The 24,534-nt window shown below is 38.3% G+C and overlaps 1 protein-coding gene across 6 annotated transcripts; it reads right to left on the bottom strand.

Moving 5' to 3' along the window:
* On the bottom strand, positions 1–24,534 carry LOC131313454 (uncharacterized). Of its 6 annotated transcripts, none has more exons than XM_058341767.1 (14): positions 24,344–24,534; positions 24,095–24,231; positions 19,722–19,865; positions 19,127–19,257; positions 14,876–15,100; positions 11,082–11,260; positions 10,643–10,743; positions 9,482–9,655; positions 9,026–9,081; positions 8,860–8,917; positions 2,448–2,568; positions 2,257–2,361; positions 2,037–2,180; positions 1–434 (listed from the first exon to the last, which is right to left on the bottom strand). In XM_058341767.1, exons 1-13 carry the CDS (start codon positions 24,351–24,353, stop codon positions 2,062–2,064), a joined length of 1,560 nt encoding a protein of 519 aa, XP_058197750.1. In that variant the 5' UTR covers positions 24,354–24,534; the 3' UTR covers positions 1–434; positions 2,037–2,061. The 6 variants fall into 6 exon arrangements, with proteins under 6 accessions (XP_058197750.1, XP_058197749.1, XP_058197751.1 ...); XM_058341766.1 differs by having other exon boundaries at positions 2,052–2,180; XM_058341768.1 differs by having other exon boundaries at positions 1–424; positions 2,052–2,180.

The raw sequence follows: 24,534 nt of genomic DNA, 5'->3' as shown, positions 1-24,534 counted from the left end.
TGATGTTTTGATTGCCAAAAGCAACCAATTTGTTACTGCTTTATTTAAAGGAGACAAGAAATCCTCTCTTTTTTCCCTGTTGAGGAAATAGGAACAACGTTATATCAGGAATTCCAAGAGTTTACCGGAACAGTCGGCAAGATTAGGTACATAATAGATAGACAGAATAAATACTAGGAATCCCTACGACGGCAAAGGTAAAAAGCCAAAGTGCATGCACCGTATTTACTCCTGGATTCCCGAGGACATGAACAAAAAGTTGGCAAACTCCGGTAACTGGGCATCGAATGTGAGGTGCTACAGCCTGTTTGCTAGATGATGAGCTGGGCGTACCACATCACGAGGAACATTTGAGATCCCGCAACCTTGGTAATGATAACTTGGAGATCTCAACAAAATTTTGGTAACAAATAGACTCTCAGTTCTCCCGCCGTCTGCAGAAAGACGTTAATGCAATCAGAATAAATAAAACCAGTGTTACTTACATAAAGAATGCCCTATATAATTGCTAGATAAGTATCCATAAATTCCATTTGCAAAGGACTAGAGGTGTAGCACAAGCTCGAGACACGACCGATGAGAGAACCATCACGGCAATTGGCAATAAAACCCACATAACTCCAGATATTGTTCTCCCAACATAAACTGGTGAAGTTTGGTCGATGACCTAGTTTAACTGAATCTATATACTTCAGACAACGATATGTCGATAACTACAAGGCTTTATAACTCAGATTGAGACCACAAGTATCAAAGAAACTAGGTACTTCCTTTATAACTATCATACTTTTGCGCCACATGAGCAAGGATGTTCAATGTTTCAAAATAAAAACGTGCCACATAGGAAATTGGATGGACAGTTAATGCCATGTACGGTAGTATTTAGTAAATGAAACAGGAAGAGTAAATTGTTTGGTTCATTGAGTTTACAGTGAACTAGCTAGATTGATTCTTGAATGAAATTCTATATTAGTAAAATATAGATTATTTAGGCAAATACACATCTCAGTAAGCACAGATCTGATTGACTTGAACAACCATCGAACCAAACTTGGACAAAAATTTAACTAGTCTGGAATTTCCAATAAAAAGATGGTATGGAATTGAAAAGAGTTAAAGAAGACCATTGTTACTTCAAACACAAATTTTGTATTAGCAGTTAGAATCTGATACCGAGAAATACCCAAGATAATCCCAAAGGTTGCTTCGATGGTCAAGGCCTAGGACTTGGAGTTTACTCCATCATAAGTCTCAGATTCGGAACTTCCTATGTGCTATCAACTCTCGTGGGACGAGTGAGAGCAACTATGTAAACGTTGAGATGTAGCTAAACCAAAAAACATAGTAATAGTTTCTATTAATTTATAACTAAATCAAAAATCAAAAAAAAGAAACCAATTAAGGATAAACTTCTTTACCTTATTAGTAGAAGTAGAAAATTTTGCATAACAATTTTCCAATGTCTATAACAAAAACCAAAAGACAGCAAATTTATCCTAATTTATGGTGTTAACAAAGATCTAAATGGTAAGCAACACTTTGCTTGCACTATTTTTCATGTTATATGCATGTAGAAGGGTAAAAAGTAAAGCATTAATGATCCTGAAGGCACCAATTTTCAGAGGTATACTTCCTAAAGATGTCTAGTATGTTCTATCCCAGCTATCAGCATGTAGTGTTCTTTGATCCGAAACCAAACCCCAGAAACTGCTCAGTACTTCATTAGAAGCAGTGAGGATGCAAGCCCTGAATTGAAAGGCTCTTGCAATTGAGAACTCTATTTCACAAATTTATGCCTTGGAAAATCGAACTTCACGCAATTGCAGTAAAATTAAAGAGTGCAATGACCAACCAAAACACCTAACCTGATACATTTTTCGTATTCAGCTATTTGAAAGCTACTTTTGGAGAGTGAGAATCTTAATCTTTTTTCCTTTCTTTCTTGGTGGACTTATTTTCTCCCAATTTTGTGTCTTGTTATTATATACATATGTCCTATTTGTTGCTGGTAAAAAAAAAAAAGAAGATAAACTAACCGCTTATTTTGTTACCATTCAAAATTCATGACCAGCGTACATGAAATAGCCCTTCTTCGGATCCAAGCCAAGCTCCCGAACCATGTTCCTGGCCGTACACATAGTCTCTGTCGTTTTCGCTTTGATCTTGCATTCTTGGAAGTTCTGTTGAAAAGTTGAAGATAATATGGTTGGAGAGGGAAAAGAGAGAAGAATAAATGGAGGCCAACAGCTGCAGTACCTCCCGGCCAACACACAACTGAGGGGACAGAACTCATAAATTTATCTTCATATAGAAGTTCACCAGACTTGATACCCCATAACCGTAAATTGCAGTCCTCTCCACCTAAGGTTAATACATCCATTGGTATATAAGCTCATAATTTTAAGATCTGCCCGCAAAGAAAGAGCATAAATTAGCATGAAACACACCAGACATGAAAAATCTCCCATATGGGTCAACTCCAAGCTGTATGCGGGTATGGGAGTTGACATTGCCCTCATAAAATTGGACAGGCCCCCTCTGCATGAGACGATGATCATAAAGCCTGATCTGCATATAAAAGAATGTCCATCAATTAGCAATGCTAAAATTGATGAAATTCAACTCCGAGATATATCAGAAGCAATTAATGATGATCCTACTAAATCAGCAAACAGACCGTTACTACCAGCTTCAGCAAAGAGAAAAACAATTACTGCATCCTCGATTATAACAAGTTTCACAATTGCAAATAGATTTGGGCAATTTCTTTTTTTTTTTTTGGATAAGTAAATAAATATATTAGAAAGAAGGCATTAAGGGAATGCCACCCATATACAAAAAAAAAGCCACACGACAAAAAGACCCTATACACTTCCATGCGAAAGGAAAAGCTAAAACCAATCTAAGAATTGGTCAAGAGATGGATATCAATCTCTCTTGTCCCAACTATACAAGCTATTCACCACAAAACTTTTGATACTATGCAACAATTTTTCGACCCCTTCGAAACATCTAGAATTTCTTTCCCGCCATATGATCCACATCAAACAAAGAGGAATCAAATTCCAAACCCGCTTCCTCTTCTTTCCCACTTTAGCACCTTTCCAAGCAATTAGGAGTTCCATCACATTTCTCGATAAAGCCCACCGAATCCCAAACCAAGAAATCACAGTGGTCCAAAGCTCCCATGCCACCAAGCAATGAACAATGAATAAGGAGATGATCAACCGTCTCCGCATCCCTTGTGCACATACAACACCAATTGACAATAGTAATCCGCCTTAGGATCAAGTTGTCAATGGTGAGAATTTTAACTTGAGCCGCACACCACACAAAAAAGCTCACCTTTAATGGCGCCATCGTCTTCCAAATTGCTTGCCAAGGAAAGGAAGGATTACCCCTCCCACAAAGAGATTGACAGTAGGATTTCACATGAAAAGAACCATCTTTTGATAAATTCCACCGCACCTCATCCTTCCCTTCTCCTATCCTTCTAATATCATACACTCTAGAAATCAAAGCCAACAAATCCTCTTCCTCCCACTCATTAACATCCCTACGCAAACAGATGTCCCAAACTATAACTCCTTGAAAATGGAGATAATCAAATACGCTAGCTTCTTTGTCACAAGCCAACATAAAAATACTTGGGAACGCTTCCCGCAAACTCACTTCCCCACACCACACATGCTCCCAAAACAAAACTCTTTTCCCATCACCTACCGCCAAATAAGTATTCTTTTTAAAAGCATCCCACCCATTCATTATTCCCCTCCAAAGCGCCACCCCATAAGGCAATCGCACTTGCAAAGATGACCAATCCCCCTATTCACAGCCATACTTGCCTTACCCCCTACCCAATCAACACTTATCAAATTTAAACCTAATTGTAATCTAAACATGTCAGTAGTAAAACAAACTTAATTGTAATCAAAATTCAAAGACAGAATTGGTATACATACGCAACGATAGAAGGATTTATGTTTTTTAATTTTTCCGCAACATGTCATCAGGAGTAAACAATGATAGACCTGAACTCATCTAGCTTTCTATAAGGGGTCGGTTCGATACGGAAAATTGAAATGAGAACATGGATGCCTACCGTGCTTTAAACTATATTCCAAAACATGTTCTTCTGAAAAAAGAACTGATTTTTTGATTCACAACCGTTTAAAAAAGAAGAGGAAAAAAAAAAAGTCATACCTGTGGAGAAAGAACTGGTGCGAGGGCGAGAGTTAGAGAGACATGAAAAAGTACCGCAAAGAAAACATTTAGGGAGAGAGAGAGAGAATACTCAGAATAGGAAACAAAAAAATGAAAATAAATCATTAAAAAAATTCGACTTAACTAAATATTCATTTAGCACCGAGAATTCCTTTACCAGCATTCATTACCAGAATTACTTTAGTATTTCAAGCATGTCTTTCAACGCCAATTCAATCGATAGTCAAGCATGTCTTTCAACAATCCAGAATTGCTTCCCGTAAATTAAGTGACTAATATAATGACGGAACATTTCCAAAAATTAAACATTCAAACTGAAAAAATCACTCTCAACTGTCAGATGAAATCAATGTGAGCCATCCAATACCAAGGGTTGAATGAATGGTGGAGATTTGTGTAGGAAAATGTGTGTTAAGCCAACGGTCAAGATTTCTGAAGGAAAAATGTGTGGGTCACCATACCGTCGCGAATTGTATTATAGATATATCCAAAATAAGGTTTGTCATCCCCCTCACATACTCCCACGTCAATTAGGGATCATGGGTACAGTATATTTGTTGATGTGTTGTAAACCATATCTCCTCTTTTAATCCACAAGATATGGAGTAATCATTAGTGGTTGATTACATTTACAAAAAGTACATGAATTTTCTAGAACAGAAAGGCACAATTATTGCATACAATTGTAAAATACACATAAAAGTGTACAAACATTTGCACATAACAAAGCTACTAGAACCATGAGCAAACACATTTGCACAAACAAATGAAGAGTTCTCCTGCGCGTAAATTCGCATCGGGTTTGATTACCTTGAATTGTTGCATCGAATTGTCCCCAAAATCTTATACTAACCTCTCCAGGCAGTAACATGCAAACGGGCGAGGCACGATTCTCTGTGCCGAAAACCCCTTGGCAAATAATTCAACGTCCGGAAAATCTCTCGACATAGAGGTACATGGATTTTTGGGACAAAAGAGATCGGACTCTGCAAATGGCCAGCTACTATCTTCCTCCATCTCTCTCTTTCAAACGCAAATCTCCAAAGCCATTGCCTCCAACAAAGCTTGATTGAACAACTTTAACTTCCTCACACCCAAACCTCCCTCTTTAATGGACGCACAGACGATGTCCCAATCAACGAGATGGTATTTGAATTCCTCTCCCACCCCTCCCCAAAGAAAATCTCATTGAATCTTTTCTAACCTCTTTGCCACCGACACCAGAATAACAAACAAGCAAACAAATTTGAACAATCATATAACAAAGAAGAAATTTGTTGTGCAAGGAAGACCGTGGTTTGAAGATGGGGTGTAAACCCCTTGAAATCATTCCCATCAAACCTATCTACCGTCTGACATGGAACCACTTCATTTTTCATAGACCTGGAATGGCATGTTTCAGCTGTAATGTAAATTGCAGACACCATGAAACTGTGCACTCAAACGAAAAGTGAAAGCTAAATCCCTGGCTTATACCATCCGTCTATGTTTAGACTTTAGGTTGTTTAATTTTGTCATGCACAATGCAATATAATGTGGTTCACCATTTTACCCTTCAGCATCATCATTAGTTTTTTTTTCCCTTTATAAGTACTTCAATTGTTAAAGACCAAACAAAAAATACAAATTCAAAGGGGAATACCCTAGAATCTAACCAAACACCAACTTACCATATTTACACACCCAAGCACCAGTAACCAGAACCAAACTTCCCAGAAAAAGAAAAGACAACACCACCCTAGGACTACTCTAGCTACACAACAAGCAGCACACACCACACCATAGCATAAAAGATAGAAGGATGAGAAACATAAGAAACTAAAACCCCTAGCCAGCAAGCACTAATGACTACACTGCTAGATAGGCTCCAAGTTTAACAGAAGTTGATTCTGCTGAGAGGGCTTAATCTTCCTCAATGAACTGAGATAGTCCCTTATACTGGGAAGAATATGTATAATCTGATCTTGATCTGCAGCCCTGTTTAGGAAGATCTTCAGATTCCTTTCCTGCCAAAATTGATATACAGATGCTACCAGGGAACACTTCCTTATCAAGGAATCAAAACTCCTCCCCTTAACATGATGCCCAAAACCAAGCAATAATCTCATCCACCCCAAATTGGTAAAATGTGGTTCTTAGCCCTCAATTCCTGCCAAATAGCATAGGAGAAGGAAGATTCAAAACAAAAGGTGAGAATGGGATTCCCTAGCATTGTTACACAGCTGACAAATATTGGCACATCCAAACCCAAACAGATGAGAATGGGATTCCCCAGCATTATCTGGGTGTCAACACCTCCTCCTTGATAAACCCCCTCTCCAAGTGCTCCTTGTCCTCATCCGAGAGTGTCAAAATCCATACCATCAACACAAGGTCTATAAGACCAAGACTCAGTGTATAGATTTTCATAATACTGGACCCTTAGTAGCAAGATCCTTCTATCGAGGAGGTGAATCCGTCTCAAAACCTCCAACCACATTCAAATTTAATGCTAAATTAGAAATTTGGAGAGAAGCACTAGAGTCCAAAGGATTTAGGATAAGTAGGAGCAAAACTGAGCATATGCAGTGTAAGTTTAGTGACAATAGAAGAACCTAGGTATAAAAAGTGAGGATTCAAGATTAGGAGATACCAAAAAGTGAGCTTTAGGTATTTAGGTTCAATTATTAGGAAGGGTGGAGAGATTACGGACGATGAAACCCATAGGATCCGAGTTGGGTGGCTCCAGTTGAGAATCGCTTCTAGTGTGTTGTGTGATCGAAAGATACTTATAAAATTGAAAAGAAAATTTAATAGAACTGCAATACGACCAACAATGCTATACGGGACGGAGTGTTGTCAAATCAAGAAGCAATAAGTGAGTAAATGAGCATAGCTAAAATGAGATGAGATGGATGTGTGGTAAGACTAGGACAGATAGAGAATTAGAAACGAAACTATTCGCGAGATGGTAGGAGTTGTATCTATACAGGATAAATTGAGAGAAAATTGGTTAAAGTGGGTTGCATATATTTACCGTAGACCTGCAAACTCAGTAGTCAAGAAGAGTGACATTATAGTATCGAATATTAGGCTAGGGGAAGAGGGAAGACCTAAACTAACTTTGGATGCTGTGATACAGAAGGATTTGGGCGCACTAAACTAAATCTAAGTGAACAGGTAACCCTGGGCCTAGACAGAGCTCGATGGAAAAATAGGATTCATGTAGCCGACTCCAATTGATCAGGACACAAGGCTCAGTTTGGTTACTGGAACTCGTCATTCTCCACCTTGGCTAGGGGCGGCTCCAGAAAAATGTTTCAGTGGGTTCAAATATCTTGGTTGATCTTAATTAGAAATTTGTGTTCATACCTGAATTTGGTTTGTATGTAATTTTTTGTTCTTTAGTCAAACAATATAGGAAACTAATAGTAGAAGGTGAAATCAACTTGATTTTGTCGCATTCAACTTAAAATCTTTGTACTAATTTTATTTTATAGTAGTTATTTTGTGCTATTTGTTTAGTTTGTCAAGGAGCCCAAAATTACGAACTCTAATAGTAATTTGAGATAGAGATGTAAGCAGTACAATTGAAAGGTGTAGGCTAGTAGTGGTAGTGATAGGACACAACCACCTATAACCCTACAAGTTAGATAAAAGAAGGGGGTTCAGTGAAGCTAAGATCCTCATGCGTATTGCAGATTTCATACATACGTGAGAAATATTTGGGGCTCAGGTGACCCTTCCTCAAACCAAGCTAGTGCCACCCTGCTCTCGGCTCTTCTCAACCCATAGCCATATAAGGGATAAAGTTATGCCTCATAGCAATTGGTTACTTCATTGACGAACTTAAGCCTCAAACCCTTGCATTTTCTCCAACTAATCTCGTCGATCAGAACAATGCTACTCAACTCTTATTTTGTTTCTTTTCCTTGACAAAATTTCCTCTTCTGACAAGTCCAATCTCTTTGCGATCCCACTTCTCAATACATTTCGTAGCTTTAGCTTTCCTAGAAGTCTGTCAGGTCATTAAACACCTGTTCCACAACCTTTACCACAAAAGCTTGGGTCCCCTTCAACTAAATAATGGTTCCACCAGTACTCAGCGTTTCAAAACGGAAGGGACTCCTCCCGCCATGTATAACACCGTAATCATTAGTATTTTTGTTCAAAATAAATACTAAAAACTTGTCCATGCCTATCACCCAACCAGTTTGAGATGCAGAAGAATCCTTTTCCAACATTCCACTCTATGTAGAACCATATACTTCAATTATCATGCCAACTACAGAATCCGAGTTCGCTGAACCTTCAGTGGTAGAGCAGCAAAAATGAAAGGGAGAGAGTAGATAGTTATAGGAGAGCTCGCATAGTTATTTTCCACGTTGGCACAATCTAAACCTCTGTTTTGGGTGACAACTAAGATTTCGTCAACGCAACTGCCGAAGTTGAAACTACAAATTCAGCAAACCAAGATTCCCAGTTAAACCCTCCTCAAAGAAAAGGCTGCGGGAGTGGGAACCATCCGTAAGCCCTTCATTTTCAAAACCATGACTCCATGTCAAATCCTAAAGACACTCCATAGTAAAATGGATTCCATAATTTCTGACAGAAGTAATCACAGTTAAGTAGAGGTAATTGGAATAACAGACTTACTGATCCATCCATAGAGCTTGCCAGGAAGCACTGATCATACAACTGAAGTGATGCCAAACTACAATTTCAGAACCATATGTTACGATGAAAGAATTGAAATAAGAAATAAAACATAAACAATGGAAGGAAAAACAAGCCTACTAAACTGGTGCCAACAACCACTAACCAGGAGATAGATGAAGGCATAGAGGTGATATGCGACTGCGATATGTTGCCTCGCAGCTGCAGAACATGAGATTATAGAGACATTTCATACACAGAGTTTCATATAATAGACAGATTGCATCAACATTCACAAGCACTAGAAACTTTAGAAATTGGGAGAAGAAAGAAAGGTGTTATTTGAATATGTTATAGATTTTGCTGCTTTTAGGAAACTAGCGTTGGATAGTAGTATCCAGCAGTTAGACCATTAGATGTGAAGATGCACATAACAAACTAATACCTGGAACAGAGTTGCCATCTCCAATTAAAGAATTGTAATTGCCGTGATAACTCAAAACTCAAGATTTAACTTGACCATATGACAATTGGACTCCTCAAAAGCCAAAATAATGTTACATGTATTACAAAACAATCTGAAGAATAAAAGACTAAATAAAAATAGACCAAGAAAAAGTACCTCAAAACATCGTTTAGTTAAATTTCGAGGAGTTGTACTTGAAGGCTTACAAGTTCCTTGAGAAGCGTATGGAATTTGGTGTCTAGCAAGTCTAGCAGATAATCCTTCAGATTTTTCCCGAGTATCAACTGTCACAATTGCTCCATTTCTTAGACCACATAAAACAATCTTTCCCTGCAAGAAGAAAAACAGTTAGCGAAATTGCAGTTCTGTGCTAGTTAATTAGCAAATCCTAGACAAAGAAGATGCTGATTGATATTTCATGTGTGTTTAACGTGTTTGAGGCACGATGCCGGGGGGGGGGGGGGGGGGGGTGTGTGGTGGTGTTTGTGGAAAGAGGGTTAAAGCGGAAAGGAAAAACATGGCGGGACTTGGGAGCAATAGCAGCATGTAAGGATGCAGTAGCTATACTTAGTACGGGTGACAATACATAGCCCACCTGAAAACCAAAATTACTTTTTCAGAGATGGCATCTGGTTCAGCCTCCATTACTGATTAATGTGACAAGGAAAAACTTTAACTTCAGGCAACAAGGGCAAAAGCAGCAAAAGACGGTTGGAATCATGTTAGTCAGGATAAGTGAGCTAAAGCACTCTATTGAAACTTTCAAAACTTTAGTAGAACTTGTTATTGTTACCTGCCAAGTTCTCTTTTCTTCTACAAAGACAACTCGTCTGACCTCTAATGCATTTCTATTTTTCAAACCAATATATGTTCGTATAATGGTAAAAGGCTGCAAACATTTTAGCTAAACCCATTGCCTATTCATGCTACAAAAACAACCTTTTCATCAGATTGTCAATTAACCACAGTTAACACAACCAGTATTCATGAGGAAGCAAGTACTAGGTTGTTACTTTTGGACATACCAAAAACGAAAAAGAGTGATCGACTAACAAAATCAATAAAATGGGGGGAAAAAGTGTAATTGGCAGTGTTATAAAAATAGGAATTCCTCGGCGATTAATAATCGCTGGCGGGGATTATCCGACTAGATCAGACTAATTGCTATACGCCGATTAATTGCCAATTACTAATTGCTATGCACTGATTAATCGCCAATTACCAAGCCTCAAAGCTCGAAGGTGGCTGACCGCCCAACTAGTGCCTAGAGATTTTAGAACATTGGTAATTGGTACCTTAAATATCCTGCATACTTACCGGGTGATCAAGTTGAAGTGAAAGAACATCACTTTTACAGCGAAACACCCATGATGGCACTCCAGTTTCCAGATTTACCAAGGCAGCTCCAAGATTGGTGCCTATACGTGCCAAAAATATTAATGAAATAGGTTGATTAGTACAGGGTCCCAATTGTCATTTTCACCCCAGCAGCAACCTGGTAATAAGTGCTTATCACTTCTTAGACGGGACCAAGAATGAAGAAAAGATTAGCCAATTCAAACCCCAATACCAAATTACTATGACAGGGAAGAGTCTGGATTAGTACATGATATGAGCATAGGCATGCCATACTAAGAACTTGAAAGATTCACTATAGTAGAAAAACATAGTTTCAAACCAATGGAGGAAAGGTGAAGAGAATATAATCTCAACATAATAGTAAATAACCAGACAAAAGTAGCGGTAAAGAACTTGCCAACCACAGCTTGGCTCCCATCAGAGTTGCAATCAGCAGTCCAAACTGTACAATTGAACGAAGCAGCTTTATATATTCTTCTTCTTAGCATAAGGCTGCTAAGATCATAATCCAAGGGTTCACCAAGGTTCAAAGTATAGACAGATCCACCAGATGTTTCTGAACCCAGAGAAGTTATCCTGTACTTAAGTTAAAGTATTCAATATCACCTGCTTTCCTTTATCAACTTGTACAACTAAAGGACAAATGCAAAAAGAAAAAAGAATTAAGGGTACACCATTTTCCTAAATCTAAAATATGGAACATGTATGAATCAATTGAAATGCCAGGAATCGGGGATCGGGGGGGGGGGGGGGGGCAACAAAAGAACCTTTGCAATTAGTAATACCATATATATACACACACACACACACAAAGTTCGGATCCAGCCAGGGATCCCGGATTTTGGTGAGGACCATTAGCATTTAGCTCAGCCGTTGGATTGTGTTTTCAATGGTCAAAAATCGTCCGCGGATCCGAACCATTGAAAACACAATCCAGTGGACAATTTTTGAATGGATTGTGTTTTCAATGGTCAAAATCGTCCGCGGATCCGGACCAATGAAAACACAATCCAACGGCTGAGCTAAATGCTAATAGTCCGCACCAAAAGCCAAAATCCGGGGACACCCAAAAAAACACCTCATAATTTCCGATCAAATTTTAATGATCCGAGCCGCTCAATGTGATCAGAACGTGATTTTAATGGTACCCGCAATAAATCAGCAAAAAAAATGACCGAGAAAGGCTTGATCCGAAAAGTTTTTTTTTGAACGGTTCAAATAAAAACTGCTCAAATCAAGCCTTTTCCGGTCATTTTTTTTGCTAATTTCTCGCGGGCACCCTTAAAATCACATTCTGCACACATTGAACGGTTCGGATCATAAAAATTTGATCGAGAACTATGAGATTGAGATTTGGGGTGTTTTTTTAGGTGTCCCGTGAACCGTCCCGTATATATATATATATATATATATATATATATATATATATATATATATATATATATATCGGGGCGGTTCCGAAGACCCTTAAAAAAACCCTCCAAATCTTAATCTCATAGTTTCCGATCAAATTTTGATGATCCGATCAACTCAATGTGTTCAGAACGTGATTTTAAGGGTGCCCGTGAGAAATTGGCAAAAAAACTAACCGGGAAGGGCTTGATTTAAGCAATTTTTTATTGAACCGTTCAATAAAATTCAATAAAAAAACTGTTCGGATGAAGCCCTTCCCGGTCATTTTTTTTGCTGATTTCTCTAGCACCCTTAAAATCACGTTCTGATTACATTGAGCAGCTCGGATCATCAAAATTCGATCAGAAACTTAGGGGGGGTTTTTAAGGGTCCCCGGAACCGCCCCGTATGTATATATATATATAAGAGAGAGAGAGAGAGAGAGAGAGAGAGAGAGAGAGTCCCCTTCTTATAAGGACTACCTTATTTTAATAAAATACGGACCTCCCTTTCCTGATCGAATTTCGATGATCCGAGCCGCTCAATGTATTCAGAACGTGATTTTAAGGGTACACGTGAGAAATCGGCCAAAAAAAATGATCGGAAACAATAATTGCTCAAATCAAGCCCTTCCCGATCATTTTTTTTGCCGATTTCTCACGGGTACCCTTAAAATCACGTTCTGAACACATTGAGCGGCTCGGATCATCGAAATCCGATCGGGAAAGGCGAGAAATGGGAGGTCCGCATATAAGGTCCTCATTTTAAGATCCTTACCTAAAGATTTCTGTATATATGTATATATATGTAGATGTATATATGTACATCTATACATGTACATATATACATCTATACATGTACATCTATACATGTATAGATCTACATATACAGATGTACATATACATATATATATGTACATACGTATATCGGGGCGGTTCCGGGGACACCCAAAAAAACACCTAAAAAAACTTCTCATAGTTCCCGATCAAAATTTGATGATCCGAGCCGCTCAATGTGATCAGAACGTGATTTTAAGGGTACCCGCGAGAAATCAGCAAAAAAAATGACCGGGAAGGGCTTGATCCGAACAGTTTTTTTTACTGAACGGTTCAAATAAAAATTGCTTAAATCAAGCCTTTCCCGATCATTTTTTTGCTAATTTCTCGCGGGCACCCTTAAAATCACATTCTGCACACATTGAACGGTTCGGATCATAAAATTTTGATCGGGAACTATGAGATTGAGATTTTAGGTGTCCCTTGAACCGGCCCGTGTGTGTGTGTGTGTGTGTGTGTATATATATATATATATATGTATATATATATATGTATATATATATGTATATATGGGGCTGTACAAATTCCATTCCAAGAGGGATGCTTCTACATCAAAATAATCTGGATTGCATTTTTTTGTTTTTTAAAAGCAACCAACTGTATATTAGAGAGGAAAAAAGAGGACAGAAAATTCAGGGGATGTAAAACAACAGAAAGAAAGCAAAATCACATATCACACCCATGGCTCTCCAATCCCTTCCAATAAAAAAAACAAGGTAAGGAGATCGGAATTATAAAAAGCGGTCAAAGAACAATCTTATCCCAAAAAACTTCCTGTGACTTCATATATATCCTCAACAAGTACTATGTTCCCTCAAAAAAAATAAAGCACCACAAAGGCCCTCTTTTCAGAGTTATATCATTAACATGAGTTTTCTGGTGAACCATTGACCAAGAAAAAAGCTTTTTCTAGGGAACAATGTGCACTCCAATTCAACTGGTGAGGAACTAAAATTGGAAGGGGTCATCAGTGATAGGAATAAAAAAAAAAGGACTCACAAGAAATGGACTCCAAAAGAATGAATGGACCGCTTTCTTTCACTAACTGTACTCAAAGAAACACCCGAGAATAGATAACAGATGAGCAAACTCATTTGGCTTACAACCATTGGGGTTTTTGGGAGATGTTATTCCAAGATTGGAACAGAGTTCAAAAAAAAACCTGGACGAAAGATGCATTATTTTTCTGGGATAAATGAAAAAACGTGGGAACAAGTTCGAAAGAATAATTTACTCCCAAAAAAAAAAAAAAAAGTCCAAAGAATCCTCACCCCTCCATATATTGACCCAAAAACGGATATTTGCCACATTTCCAACAATCATTTGAAGCTTTTCATAACAGAGTGACATAAAGTAATCATGCTCAAGGGGAAACCTACACCGTGGTTAACCCTATCAATGAGAGATTCTCAGCAACAATGCTCCCTATGGCCTAGTCTCAAACCCTCTACCTCCTATGGTAAGTCTTCCTCCTTGAAGGTATCACCACCCATTTGGCATTATTTGTAACTGAGAAATTACAGGAAGACTTAAGTACACCAAACCCCTTTTTGTCATAATAGAACTCCAAGAACCCCAGTCCATACGATGATTAACATTTTCCAGAATCAGCTTTCAAGAAACATTACCTTTTGGGGTTTCCAGCCCAAACTACTAATCTGAAAACACTACCTTTTGGGTTTCCAGCCAAAAGTATGGATCTACATAACACTACAGAAGAATGGAGATCGGAAATCTGATTTTCAATTTGGGAATTCATTTCACAACTACAGAAGCAACAATCAACAAGGCCCAATCAACTGTATATCTCATTCGGACATGATAGACAAGCTGAGAAACCTCCAGTGTCAAAAGATGGGCTGACAAATAGAGAAGTAAGAAGCTTTCTGATTAAACTAAAAACAGAACATCCATCAAAACCAATAACGGCAATGATATACATGAAACGTTTCAGAAAGGATACATAAGATGCTGCCTTGGTAAACCATCTGAATCAGAATGTTTTCCATGCATCTTCATACAAGATATATTCGATGACATATTTACTGAAGCTCCTGAAGGTCTCCAAAGATGTCCAGGTAATTCCACAAACCTTTCTCGTTCTTCTATGCTGAGCGGCCATACACGATCTGGCATGCATCCTATCCCGTAATCAAATTGTTGTTGAACTTTCCCAACCACATAAAAACTGCAAGATCACTGAACTTTAAAGACGATAACTTATAACGAAGTCCTTGGAGAAAAAGATGTGGTTACAAAAAGCATTTTCCAGGAAAAACATGACATAACATTGATAGGAAAACAATTGCAGCAAGAAATTTAGATATTAAAACAAGAGACAAGAAGAACAGAATTATGTTATTTCGAAAGAACTAGAAGCAAAAAAAGAAAAGAAAAAAAGAGCAAGTCAATAGGGAGTGGTTTAGATAAGTGGTAAAAATGAATAACTATGACGATGATCATTTGTTTTCCTCCATCTGCACTTGTTGGTATGAAATAGAAAAGAACTGTGCTGAAAGAGCACTTGCAAACTACGCTACCTAGAATCCGAATGTGGCTCGACAAACGGGAATGTGGAATGATGCGTGTCCTACATTAAGCTATAATAAAAGTAGGTTTGTATACGTCAATTTATTTGAAAGGAAACCTCTTTCAAGCAATAAACACCCAATGAATTTAAGTCTTTCTATTTACCATGCTTTGGACACCTTGTATTTTTTCAAAATACTAATCACGTAAAAGTAGGTTTCTGGGAGCATTACAAACCCAAGTTTTTACATTTTCCTTTCAAACCTCCTATATATCTCTTGATTTTTGTTTATTTGAATATTTCCCCCTAGATTAAATGACACAAAAACAGAGTTTTAAAAAACGGCCGTTACGTAACGTTTTTCAAAGGTCCGACACCATTTACGGGGGTGAAAACGGTGTTATGAAAATTCACATGCGTATCGGCCGTTATGTATCGCATAATGGCTTTTACACCCCATTACGGGACAATTACGCCTACAGAACACTGAGAACAGATTTTCTTCTATTTTGTCGGTTCCTTTCTCAGACCTCCATTTGATCCTACAATGTATTATTTGTAACTTTGTGAGATTCTCCTGCCCTCACGTGCCAAAACAGTATTTTGAGAACCAAACTCTCATTATTTCAAAATGGGTCAGAGAGAATTTGATTAAAAAAAACAAAAAACTTCAATTTCGTTCTTAAAACACAACATTTGATCAAATCTTACTTAAAACTACTTCCAAAAGTCAAATATTGCTTAAAAAAAATTCAATTTAGTCATAAATAAGGTTACGGCATGTGTATACCAAACCGAGCCTTGTATTCCAATCAATTGGAGTCAGCCATATGAATCCTGTTTTTCTATTGAGCTTTGTTTATGGCTACCTCTTCACTTAGATTTAGTAAGCCCAAGTCCTTCCGTATCACAGTATTCAAAGTCAGTTTAGGTCTTTCTCTTCCCCTAGCCGCATATCCCCTACTATCATGTCACTCTTCTTGATTACTGCATCCACAAGTCGATGATAAATATGTCCAAACCACCTAAATCTATTTTCTCTCAACTTATCCTGTATAGGTACAACTCCTACCGTCTCACGGATAGTTTCGTTTCTAATTCTATCACTCCTAGTCTTACCACACATCTACCTCTACCTCCTCATTTCAACTACACTCATCTTACTCACTTGTTGCTTATTGATAGGCCAACACTCCGTCCCGTATTGCATCACTGGTCGCATAGTAGTTCTATAAAATTTCCCAATCACACAACACACCAGAAGCAACTCTCCACTTGAGCCACCCAACTTGGATCCTATGAGTTACATCATCCGTAATCTCTCCATCCTCGCTAAAAATTGAACCTAAATACCTGAAATGCTCACTTTTTGGTATCTCCTGATCCTAAATCCTCACTTCTTCTGTCTCGTCACTTTTACTGTCGCTAAACTAATAGTGCGTATGCTTAGTTTTACTCCTACTTATTCTAAATCTTTTGAACTCTAATGCTTCTCTCCAAATTACTAATTTATCATTAACCCCCCTTCCAGTTTCATCAACTAAGACAATATCATCTGCAAACTACATACACCAAGGAATATCATCGTGAATATGTCTAGTCAGCTCATCCATAACTAAGGCAAAAAGGTAAGGGCTCAAAGTTGACCTTGGTGTAGCCCTACTGTAATTGTGAATCCACTTGTTTCCCCTAGTGCTGATCTAATAGTAGTGACGGCACCTTCATACATGTCTCTAACCACATCTATATATCCTTTTGTCACTTCCTTTTGCTCCAAAACGCACCATATGATATCCATGGGCACCCTATCGTAGGCTTCTTCTAGGTCTATAAAAAACATATGGAGATCTCTCCTCTTCTTCCTATACTTTTCTACCAACCTCTTTAACAAATAAATTGCTTCCATGGTCAATCTCCCCGGCATAAATCCAAATTGCTTCTCTGATTCCGTTGTCACCATTCTCAAGCGATGCTCAATAACTCTTTTCCACAACTTCATTGTATGGCTCATCAACTTAATGCCTCTATAGTTGTTGCAACTTTAAGGTTAGGCCCGTTAGCGCATATGTATCAATGATTTTTTCAACATTTGCTAGTGCTTGAAAAAAATTCACGAGTGCGGTGTCTAATTCCCATTACAAATTGACCAATACTCCCGTTATCTGTTACTCGCGACCGCGACCGTTACCCCGACCGATACCACAATTTAAATGCAAAAACAAATGGAAAAACTTTCGGGGATTGCATTGGACTGCTAAATATGCGTTTTGGATCTAGAGTGTACCATGATCCCTAATGTGCGTTCCAAGCAGTAAGTTAGTGGGCCATTCGCTTTCTCTAGTAACACAAGTCCTACCACACCGCTTCCCCAATGCAATTCAACAAGATTGGATGGTCTCGATTGCGATAAATAGCACAACTGCACAAGTAGTTAGGGTTTACTCAAACTGAAAAGGTCTTTGGAGGAAAGTAGTTAGGGTTTACTCAAACTGAAAAGGTCTTTGGAGGAATGGATGTTATAACAAACCGAAGAGACCGATATTCACAAGTATACATGCTCAAAAGCATAGAATTATATTATAAAGGTTATAATGATAGGATGATGTCGAAACCTTGCAACGAAAACAGAGTTATTGGAAGAGATCAGAAATTCCAATCATAAGGCCTTTCTGCCCTTATATCATGTGTAATAAGTGCTCAACTTATACAGGATGGAGTAATCTCCAATTGATAGTCTCTACTCTTCCCATTCAACAATCCTCTCCCCAATCCCCGTGTTAGACACCACGTAACAAACCCTATGACCTCACAATACAGGATCGCGTCAACTTGAAACTGATGCCCCGTCAAATAGAACTAGGGATGGCAATCCTACCCGCCCCGCCCTGAACGGGGCGGTTTTCTACCCCATTTTCAGGTATCGGGTCGGGTCGGGTAAAATTTTTCAAACCCGCCCGGGTTCGGGGCGAAAGTGCCCTGCCCTGAAATACCCACCCTGAACCCGCCCCGGCGTATTTATATATATTTTTATTTATATATGTATATATACTTATATACACGTCCATTCATTTTTTTAGCATTAATTCAAAAAACAATGTCTCTTCACTATAAGTAGGCTAATTAAATTTAAAAAAGAAATAAAAATTGATATTTATTGGTGTTTAGTGGATTTTTTAAAAAGTTTTCTTAAAATATTTATAATAAATTCTACACATAAAGAAATGGAATGAAGTATCTAAAATATTGATTGCAATTAAAAGTTTAGATAAAACCGCGATACCAAAAGACACAAAATAATTTCAAAAGTTTTATTTTTTGGATAATTTTTATTCTTATTTAGCATTTTTTTTTACTTTTTTACTTAATACTTTGATTTTTTAAATTTTTACGGGGCGGGGCGGAGCGGGTAAACCCGTTCCCCGATCGGGGCGGGAATGGGGGTACCCCAAAAAAACCCGGTCGGGGTCGGGGCGGGGCCGGGGTCGGGAAATGATTTTTGGGACAGGGTCGGGGTATGCAAAAACCCGCCCCGCCCCGCTCCGTTGCCATTCCTAAATAGAACATATAATTCCCAGAATAAATAGTACAAATGATCCCATTCTGCAAGTTATTAACTCTATCAATGCATAATTCTTAAACAAGGCAAATATGAATGGCAACTTCCCACAGCAACCTTAAATATACCTTAAGCAGCCATTCGCACTTGCTGCAAATAAAATGTCTGTTCCAGTTATGCCAATTGGCCTGTCTATATTCACATGTATCAGTTCCATAGCACTATCGCCGATCCTTTCTGTCCCCTGGAACTTCCAAACCTGTGATGTTTAGAATATCATTAACAAGATAAATATTGTCAGACAAAACAAGGAGACGGGTATATATTTCAATTATCAATCTGACATCACCAAACACTGACGTCGGCAATAAGAAATGAAGACAGTGCAACAACCATGTACTATTCAAGGATAAATTAGAAAAGTGTTCAAGGAAAGAAAAAGGGAATTGATTTTGGCACTCCCCAAATTGATAACCACACTCCCCAGGGGAGTGCCAAAATCAATTCCCCTTTAGGAGTGTGGTTATCAATTTGGAGAGTGCCAAAATCACTCCCCAAGAAAAAAGCGTAAATGAGAAACTCTACCTTCGCCATCGACGATTTAATGAAGATTGATCTCAATACTTGAAAGAGGGCATAATGTAATGTTTTCTAAGTTAAAGGGAGTAAGTGTCATGCACTATTTTAAGGGGGTAAAACAAAATTTATCTACAACAAACGTACAATAGGCTGAGATGCTTGTATCTTTTGATATTCCTCCTGAAAGCTGCACTTCCCTCTACTGCAAGGAATTAGATCACCACACAACTCCCTGAGCTGGAGTAACTTGGCAGTCTTTTTCCTGATTCTCCTACATGACTTATCAACCTGCAATGAGAGAGAGAGAGAGAGAGAGACAAAGCCTTCACGACATAATTGAGGCAGAACTCAAGTCAAAAAATAAATCAATAAACGTTGGATGGACAAGGGTATGACTATCAGGTTAGCCTGAGTAATAGGCGCCAGACCTCATTTAACCTACATCTAATTGTATATAGTATGTTGTACAGGTACGTGCATACAGCCTAAACATATAGCTTCATAGTATATTACTATCTCATATCGTATTTCAATATTAATAATGATTATTGCTTAGGAATTTAGTTCAAATAAAGTAAGTCGCAGGGGCAAAAGGGCTATTTAAATTACCCGTCCACATGAGAGGTAAAAAAAAACATTCTTTACTACTAAATGTGAGCTTCTTCTACCACTCCTACACAATTAGGGATAAGTGTCTAACTTTGTTGCGGGGGTTGGACAAATACTTCATAGCCTTACATTTGCCATACCCTAAGACTCGGAGGAACAATCTCCTCATAGGTAGACACAAGTACTTAGAAGGACTTCGGTAAATTTTGCAGATTTAGGTAGATAAATAAAAGTGGAAGGCACCATAACTTCGGAAAGAATTGTAAACATCATCCTGTAAATATTAGCATAAACCTTGAGATCAATGGTGAGTAGCATCTTCAAATGCATTTTCTCTTGTGTTATCTTCTCTCTCTAGTATCATATTTTGAACACTAGAGGTTGTCATAACAAACTGATAACTATGGATTAGAGTAGAGGTTGGAATTCATGACAACAAGGTAACCAAACCGTAAACAAAGATAGCAGGATAGAATGGATATCTACGATAGAAAACAAGCATATGGCAGGACTGACAACCCAGTTATTAAACAGAAGCCCGGAGTAGACGCAAGTAACCCATTTACTACTTATGTGTCACCGGTTAACAAAAACATGACACAAGATCGACACAAGCAACCTACTGATTTCACATGTTTTATGTTTATAGGCTAACTATGTGTATATGTCTTACAGTGCATCATGCTTTATATGTATAATCATGTCAACAGTGCCATATTCACGTTAACACAATTACTAACACATCGTGTTAGGGTCAGCATAAGTAAAACATCTAGCTGAACAGCTCCGTTGGTGTTGAGGATTTTTTTTTTTACACCAACTGACTTGACACGACTAAGCAAGATGCCCATCCCCAGATAGTCTGATTGGAGAAGTAAATTGCAATTCCAGACTGAATAAATCTAAGGATGTGTTTAGCCACAATGTAGATAGATTTCACAATAGTCTAGTTGTGCAACATCCTTGATGCAAACTTTCTTATCTTCTTAGGGCAAATCACTTTCATTCTCCTTGTAGCAAGATCCATTCCATTGGTCTCCTCTCCTTTAATGCAGAACCATAGTTGTTAAGGGCGAGAGGCGCACCGAGGCGCAAATGTTGGGGCCTAGGCAAGAGACACAAGGCGAGGCGCGCGAGTTTTGAAGCGACGCACACCTAGGGGGAAAAAATAGGAAAAATAGCATGCACCAAAACTATATAGCCTAATACACATAGAAAAACATAAAAAGTGTACTGTTTCTGAAAGCATAAAGAAGAAGCTTTTCATTTTCATATGCACTATAATCATATGTATACACAAACAGACACACATCATGTATATATTTCTGAAAACATTAAAACGAAAAAAAAGCATATCCGATATAATACATGTCGACTATATACGTGAAGAGAGAATATCGACTGATGATCGAGAGAGGAGAGCAGAGAGAGGAGAGATCAACCAATCATCAAGGCGATACATGTGCTGTTTCGTTTTGGTGATCAAGAGAGGAGAGATTAACGATCGACTGAAGTCAAGGCTAAAGGAGCGAAAGTAATAGGTTTAACCTAGCTTGGATCCAATGGTTTTGATTAAAATTGATAGAGGCACGTCTTTTCTCACCTTTGCGCCTTTCTCGCCTAGGCGCGCCTTGGTTGCGCTGCATTGAAGGCGCCTGCTCTGCGCTAACCCTGCGCCTTGATGCACCTCGCAGGCGCGCCCTTGACAACTATGTGCAGAACATAGGAAAAATTTATTCTCCTCAAACTCTAATTAATTGTTTTTCAAGTCAATGAACATCACTTCATGAATCCCTTCACTTGGGCATGATTCCTTTAAAATTCAAATTTCCCGAACCCCAAGAAAGCTACACCTCCACCAAATATTCTCCATCAATTGTATAGAACTCTTTTGGATTGATCATCCCAACAACACAAGTATCGAATGTTTACCATTTTCAAGTTTTGTCTAATACATTGCACTAAAGCAGATCCACTCCAACATATACCAAAGAAAGACACAATAGATATCAACAAAGTGCCTTATGGTCCATCCATATTTAAATCCAAACCCATTATTCCTTAGCACAAATAAATGCTAACTTTTTACCATAAAACTTCTATCAAAGGCTTCAAACTAATTCTACAAATATATCGAAAAAGCATTAGTCACTCGCCTAATCGAACTTGGTAAACAACTACAGGATCCAAGATTCTTCAAATTTGAAGCCTTCATAGGCATTCCTGCATGAAGGAGGCATTAAGTTTATGCTCTAACTCCATGTGCTTAAAGAAGCAGTGCAATGCCAACATGACACCGACTACCAGGCCACTGCAGTTAGTCATTCTTATTTGAGCAATTGAGCCTTCACCTATGAATCTCAACTGATTGATTCATCAATATACTACATCACACAAACTTTAAGTTACCAAATTCATACAACAAAAGTGGCAATCTCAGTCTATAGTAATCCATTTCTCTTCATAGTAAAAGTTTACAAGTTCACTTTACTACTTCAGAGATGAAGAATAAAATTATCTTAAACGATCACTCCCATTGCTTAATCATAAAGCCTACAAAACAACTTAAAAGGAATGTATTCTATACTCCAATCCACTCCACATTCTAGTAGTTTATTCATCTCCATAAATTCCTATTTTTTGTTTTTTCCCTCAAGAGTACTACTTCTTGTCCTTTTCAATACACACACTCATCAGCAATAGACACCTAACTTACATCATTATTGATCCCAAGTTCCCAACTCGTAGGCTCCGTTTGTTTTTTTCAATGTAAACTATTTTACAATGTAAAATGCTTTTTCAAAAAACAAACTTTAAACTTTTATTTTCCGATGATTGGTTGGCAGATTGTTGGTTTAGAAATATTTTAATCGAGTAAGCTCTCTCTCCCTTCCTCCTCTCTCTCGTTTTGGATCTAGGCTCCGTTTGGTTGAATGTAAAATATTTTACATGAAAAAACAAGTTTTACATATATGAAATTGGTGTGTGCAGGAGAGAGAGAGAGAGAGAGAGAGAGTATTCACGTGGAACGAGGGAATGAGAATCTGGTTCGAAAAAAAAAAGGAAATGAGAAGTGGTCGTGGAATGGGAGGACCGATGCCTGGATGGAAATTGGAAAACAACTTACCGGGTTTTCTGAGGTAAATCATTTTACCACCAAGGATGTAAAAGATTTTCCCCAAAAAATAATTTCCCCGCAGTTTCAACAGCCAAACACCGGAAACTATGTAAAATGTTTTTGGCAAAAATATTTACATCCAAACAAACGGAAACGTAGCCGTAGGGGAAAATGAAATGCAGAGAATCTTGCTTTCCATCTCGTTAGTGCCTCAAAACCGTGAATTCAGTTAGACTGAAAGGTCTACACTGTATCCCAAGTGGATAAATTAGATAAAGCACACCAACTAGAACAACAGATTTTAAGAACAAAACAGCCGCTATATCTTTGTAAGTATTATGCAAACATCCAACTGATATACAGAAATCCCAGGTAAAACATATAAAAAGTACCATGTGTTGGGCTTGTGAAGCCCAATTCGGTATGGGTTGCGCTTTGCTAACTATTCGTGATTACAAATACTTGCAATACGTAGCCGATGCAAACTAATACTTGCTATACGCACTGATGTAACTTGTACTTCATTCTCCATTCGATACACAGTGGAAAATGGTGTCAGCCTTCGATATATACCCAACACAGTTTTAGAAAATCGCATAAAAATTCTTGTGTCTTCTTTTCTTGATTGTTCTTCGTGCGTCGTGTTTGTTGGTTTGGCCGATTTCTAACACCATGTTGCGAGATAAAACAAAAATCCCTTATTCAACTGTCCAATGAGTTCAGTGGCCCTAAGTACTCCCAGTTCAACTATTGATAATATCATAAATTGAGTTTAGGGACAAGATATTACCAGGTTGGGCTTGGATATGGACTTTTGAGTAGTGGTGGAAGTCGAAGCAGGGGAAGAATTCCGAGAAGAGCCCGGAATAGGGCCTTTGATAGGGAAGTACCTGTTCTTCTCCGCATCGAAGTAAAACCCTGGAAGATCTGCACAAACACACCCCAATAAATGGTAGAAGTATTGGTTTTAAACGAAAATTACGTTGTAGGATATACTTGTATGCATATGTCGTCGATAAAACAGAGAGAGAAGTAGAACCTTGTGGCATCTTTGGAGGAAGAAGGAGAATGAATGGTAAAGTACACAAACAGAGAGAGAGTAGGGTCGGGACTGAGGCGGTGGCGGTGGGCGGCGATTTTGAAAAAGTTCCGAGCCGCTGGCGCCGCTTCCCTCGAAGTCCCGACTCCCGAACCAATTTTACAGTACGTGAAATTTTCACCTCTTTTCAC

Source organism: Rhododendron vialii, chromosome 13a, assembly GCF_030253575.1.
Source record: "Rhododendron vialii isolate Sample 1 chromosome 13a, ASM3025357v1".
NCBI classification, from domain to species: domain Eukaryota; kingdom Viridiplantae; phylum Streptophyta; class Magnoliopsida; order Ericales; family Ericaceae; genus Rhododendron; species Rhododendron vialii.
This window is presented reverse-complemented; position numbering and strand designations above follow the sequence as displayed.